At 34.5% G+C, this 5,558-nt stretch overlaps 1 protein-coding gene across 1 annotated transcript; it reads left to right on the plus strand.

Moving 5' to 3' along the window:
* The first annotated feature begins 4,315 nt into the window (after window positions 1–4,315).
* LOC120069161 (lectin-like) lies at window positions 4,316–5,179 on the plus strand. Its single transcript, XM_039020835.1, has 2 exons — window positions 4,316–4,446; window positions 4,828–5,179. Exons 1-2 carry the CDS (start codon window positions 4,316–4,318, stop codon window positions 5,177–5,179), a joined length of 483 nt encoding a protein of 160 aa, XP_038876763.1.
* The last annotated feature ends 379 nt before the right edge of the window (window positions 5,180–5,558 follow it).

A 5,558-nucleotide genomic window follows, 5' to 3' on the forward strand; every position in this document is an offset into this window, starting at 1 on the left:
ATAGTTTCATATGATCCATTTTAAAAAAAAAAAAAACGATTCATAATTATGAACTAACATGCTAATCTATGGACTCTATTAAACTTTGATTAGTTCCTTATGAGTACTTCAAGCGCTTATCCCAAATTTCTTTTATAGCCCAGAATTATATGCAGGAGACCATTTAACTCATTCAGACAAAGCACCAAAATAGAACAGTTCATGGTTTTAGCATTAAAATAAGAAAACTTCTTTATCTCATCATTAAACTCTTTTTCTTCCTTAGAAATCTTATATCAACTATCTTTAGTTAGAATTAAAAGGACCATTAGAAACAATTTTTCACTAGATTTATAGTAATAGAAATTAAATAAATTCTTCAGTCCTAGTTTTCCACCATGGCATAATATTTCCATCAAACAAAGGTGGCCTAGTTGTTAGATTGACTTTCACCATACCCATGTTATTCTAGTAGTTGCCATAAGCGTCGAACAAATGTAAGTTTTTCGAAAAGGAAGAGAAATATAATAATTTTTTTAAAAATATTTTTATAAAGAGAAATACTTTTCCAAAATTTAGATTTTAATCAAAAAATATTTCAAAAGATTAAGTAGTAGAAAAAAAATAATTGGTGTGAAGAAACCAATTTTATAATAAAAAAAATCTAATGAAAAATGGTTTTTAAAACTCAATTTTTCAAGAAATTTTTGCAAAAAATTAGAAAATTTTCAGATTAATTAAGATTAAAAAAAACCGAATGTAAAATCAAAAAAAAAAATTACAAAACCTTTTTTGAAATAAAGAAAACCGAGCTACCCGCTCTGATACCAATTGTAGGATCTAAAGCAACACTAGAGGGGGGTGAATAGGGTTGGACTACCAATTTTTAAAAAATAATTTTATCTTCAAACAAATGCTCAATAAAGTTAACCCACTAATGTGCGTTTAAAGAAATTTTATGCCAAGAAAAAAAATTAAATCATGCAAACTGTGATAACTTCAAATTTTAAAAAGAAATTTAATCAAGGCAAAATTTAAATAACCACACAAAAATTAATCATGCAATTAGGAAAAGATAAAAAAATAACTAAGACAAGTAGCCAAAAAATTGAAAACCCCAGAAAATAAGAGAGAGGGGAAGAGAAAACACCGGGGAATTATTAGGGTTCAGCAAATTGCCTACTCCACCTCCATAGACTCATTCCTTGGTATTTACTAAGTGAAACCTCTTGAAGTGAGGACCCAAAACGCGTACACACGACCCTCTTTTTCTTAGGCTTAAGACATCCTTTCGTCTTTTTCTCTCACAACCTTCAAGGTGTACACCCAGCCTTAATTTACAATTCTTAAAAGTAAAATCAACCAAAACAAAGAAAAAAACAATAAGAAGAAAAAGGAACAAAACTCTCACAAATATTCATCTCTCTCTTGAGAGCTATTTAACACCAAGGATTGCTAAACACTAAATAAATAACTCTAGGCCAATGTTAGGGCAAGAATGACAAGAATTTTCTTGAGAGTAGAAAGAATTGAGAGCTTAAGACTTTGATAGGCTTTGGTGTGTCAATGAAGAGTTAAAATCGAAGTTTGAATTTTATAGGCGAGGAAGATAAATTTGCTGTTCCTTCGATATGATTGCAAATGAAGGGTAGGAGATGTGAATAAAAAAATAGAAAATGAAAGGATTTGAAAAGGAATTTTGAAAGAATTAGAATTATTGAGATTTCGAGAATAAAAAGGATTTTAAAAGAGACAATTTAAGAAGAAATCAAATTTGAAACAGCGCTGAAAATCTTAAACCGCGCCACGTGTCGCCATACCATTGATCGCCTGCTAACCCTAGAAGCATAACCTTTATCTAATTAAAATTTAATCTTATTTCATCGTTGTGAACAAACATAATGCATGGGGTCCCTTGTCGATAAACGTATTTTAAACATGTAATGCAACATAACAATAACATAATTATGCAACATATTAAAGGTACACTACCATGAAACACTTAAACTTGGAGTTTGCTTTTTGCAAACTTTTCTAGAACTTGGAGACGAAACGAGGGTCTCGATCTGAAATAATTGATACTGGGACTCCATGTAACCGGATGACTTCTTTTAAGTACATTTGAGCTAGTGCTTCCGTAGTGTGAGTAGTCTTGTATGGTAGGAAGTGGGCCGATTTGGTGAGTCGATCCACAATCACCCAAATCATGTTGTGGCCTTTAACAGTTCTGGGGAGTCCTGAGATGAAGTCCATAGAAATATGCTCCCATTTCCATTTTGGAACATTTAGAGGCTGGAGAAGTCATTGTGGTCGTTGCCGTAGAGCTTTCACCTGTTGACAAACCAAACATTTACTTACATAGTCGGCTATATCCTTTTTCACGTTACACCACCTGTAATGTGCTTTCAAGTCTTGATACATTTTGGTACTCCCAGGATGTATTGAAAAGCATGATTCATGAGCTTTCTTCAGTAGTTCTTTCTTGATTTCTTCATCATCTGGTACACATAGACGTCCACGGTAGAGAAGTGCAGAGTCTGGGGCTATAGAGATTTGACTGATTTCTCCATTCTCTGATTGTAGTTGTTTGTTTAGGTATTTATCTATTTGTTATGCATCAATTATCCTTTGCCTTGATGCAGGTCTTGTAATTAACTGTGCTATTCGAGTTGTGAAGGTTTCTGGTATTAGTGAGATCTCAGCTCTTTCAAGGTCATCCATTATGTGTTTGGAGATGGTACTTAGGGCTGCTGTATGAGCTGACTTTCTGCTAAGATCATCAGCAACAATGTTAGCTTTTCCTGGATGATAGAGGATCTCACAGTCATAATCCTTGACTAATTCTAACCATCTTCGTTGCCTCATATTTAACTCTTTTTGGGTAAAGAAGTACTTAAGGCTTTTATGATCTGTAAAAATTTGGATCTTTTCCCCATATAAGTAATGTCTCCATATCTTTAAGGCAAAGACTACGGCAGCTAACTCCAATTCATGAACGGGACAATTTTGTTCATAAGGTTTTAGTTGTCTTAAAGCATATGCTATTACCTTTCCATGTTGCATCAATACACAACCAAGCCCCTTCTTCGATGCGTCACTGTACATAATTAAACCCCCTGATCCGTCAGGTATAGTGAGAATAGGGGCTGTGGTCAACCGTTCTTTTAGTTCTTAGAAGCTTTGCTCACATTCTTGGTTCCAGACAAAAGGATTATTCTTCTTGGTGAGGTTAGTTAAGGGTAATGCTATATTTGAGAAATTCTTCACAAATCGTCTATAATATCCTATTAATCCAAGGAAGCTTCATACTTTGCTAACTGTTGTTGGGCGAGGCCATTTGCTAACTGTTTCAATCTTAGCAGGATCCACTGAGATTCCTTCTTGCTTTACAATATGCCCTAGGTAGGAAACTTGTTGCATCCAAAACTCACACTTGGAGAATTTGGCATACAACTTTTTATTTCTTAATATGGAAAGGACGTCCCTAAGATGTTTTTCATGTTCTGCCTCAGACTTGGAATAGATCAAAATATCATCTATAAATACGATCGCGAAGTTATCAAGATAGTCCTTAAAAATTCTATTCATCAAGTCCATGAAGGCTGCTGGGGCATTCGTTAATCCAAAGGGTATTACAACGAATTCATAATGCCCATATCTTGTTCGGAAAGCAGTCTTGGGTATATCAGACTCCTTGATTCGTAGTTAATGATATCCAGATCATAAGTCTATTTTGGAGAATACTGAGGCTCCTTGTAATTGGTCAAATAGGTCATCAATGCATGGAAGTGGGTATTTATTCTTTATTGTCAACTTATTCAACTCCCGATAATCTATACATAAACGCATTGATCCATCATTTTTCTTAACAAATAAGACAGGTGCTCCCCATGGAGACAAGCTAGGGCGTATAAATCCCTTATCTAACAATTCTTGTAATTGTATTTTGAGTTCTTTTAATTCTGCAATTGCCATTCTATATGGTGCTTTAGATATTGGTTCAGCTCCGGGAATTAGATCTATACAAAATTCTATTTTTTGACTAGGTGGTAAACCTGGTAGCTCTTCCAGGAATACATCTTCAAATTCTCTTATTACAGGAATGACCTTAATTTCATCCTTTTGGTTTCATAAATCCACTATACTTGCTAAATATGCCAAAGCCCCATGGTTGAGCAAATGTGTAATTTTTAAGGCTGAAATTATTCTTGGGGCTGATTGTGTATTAGAACTCTTAAACTTAAACTTGGTTCCAGTTGGAAAGATGAATATGACCTCTTTATTATGGCAATCTATGCTTGTATAGTTTGCTGCTAACTAGTCCATACCTAGTATTATGTCGAAATCACTTATGTCTAGGATGAAGAGGGTCACCCCTAGTTTATGTCCTAATACTGACAATTCACAGTTTTCTACTACTGAGTGGGCCAACATAGATATTCCGGCAGGAGTAGCTACGGATAAAATGTAGCCTAAGGGCTTTGATGTTAATTGAGCATGTTGTGCAAATGTTGTAGAGATGAATGAATGACTAGAGCCCGAATCAAATAAAGTGAAGGCATAATACCCGAGGATGGGTAATGTACCTGTAACAACTACATCTTGATCCCATACCTCTTGACATGTAACAACAAACACCCGTCCTTTCTGTTGTTAGGTAACCTTGTTACTAGTAGGCTGTGTGGTCTGGGCAGTTGATACTTGGTTGATGAGCTTTGGGCAAGCCTTTGCATAGTGACCCGTTTGGCCGCAGTTGAAACACACCCCTAAGTTCTGAAGACATTGCCCCTGATGGTGTTTTCCACAATTTCTGCACTTAGGATATGTGAATGTTTGACAAATTTGCAGTTATACAATCGAAGAAGCAGAGCTTCTTCGTGTATCTTGGTTTGATTGTTTCTTGGATCTGAGTTCTTCTAATTTCAAACCAAATACTTTGTACACAGTAAATATTGAGGTGAAGTTGAGAGATGGTTGCAATGGATGGGATGGTTCTTTGATCAAGAAAATCGTGTTGCCAGATGGGAATGTGATAAAGTCTGAAGAAATACTATATGGTAGGCCAAAAAACGTGTGGTTCAATATCTTGATAGGAAAGTTTAAACTTGACCAAAGTGGGTTGGTCCGATTTCAGTTGTCTCAATATGATACAAATTGGAAGTCGGGGATTATCATAAGAGCCCTTGTGGTGGAAACATAAAAATGAGCATGAGAACAATATGTTAAGAGATAAATATAAAGTAATAGAATGAAATGATAAATAATAGATCCTTTTACTTACAAGTAAGATGGGTAAAACACTTTGTGTTTTAGTTATGTGATAAACGTTGAATATTATGTAATACCATGTGAAAAGATAAATAATACAACCTTTTGCGTACTAGTAATAAGGTTAGTTTAAACACTGTAGTATGATTTTCAATCAAATATGTATTGTAAATCAATAGAAAGATCTAAGTGAATCATGTTGTTATCATCTGAACATACATAAGTTCTTGTCATCTAACTAGCATGTATGGAAGAAACAAAAATTACTAAAATAGCTTTTAGATCCTACAATTGGAAAATGTGATTTTAAA

The sequence above is a fragment of the Benincasa hispida genome, unplaced genomic scaffold, assembly GCF_009727055.1.
Source record: "Benincasa hispida cultivar B227 unplaced genomic scaffold, ASM972705v1 Contig261, whole genome shotgun sequence".
NCBI classification, from domain to species: Eukaryota; Viridiplantae; Streptophyta; class Magnoliopsida; order Cucurbitales; family Cucurbitaceae; genus Benincasa; species Benincasa hispida.

What these genes read in the sequence shown, in the direction of transcription:
- LOC120069161 (XM_039020835.1), top strand. Translation starts at nt 4,316, where the DNA reads ATGTCGAAATCACTTATGTCTAGGATGAAGAGGGTCACCCCTAGTTTA. An exon ending in GGAGTAGCTACGGATAAAAT is followed by an intron (nt 4,447 to 4,827) that starts GTAGCCTAAGGG and finishes ACAAATTTGCAG; the next exon opens with TTATACAATCGAAGAAGCAG.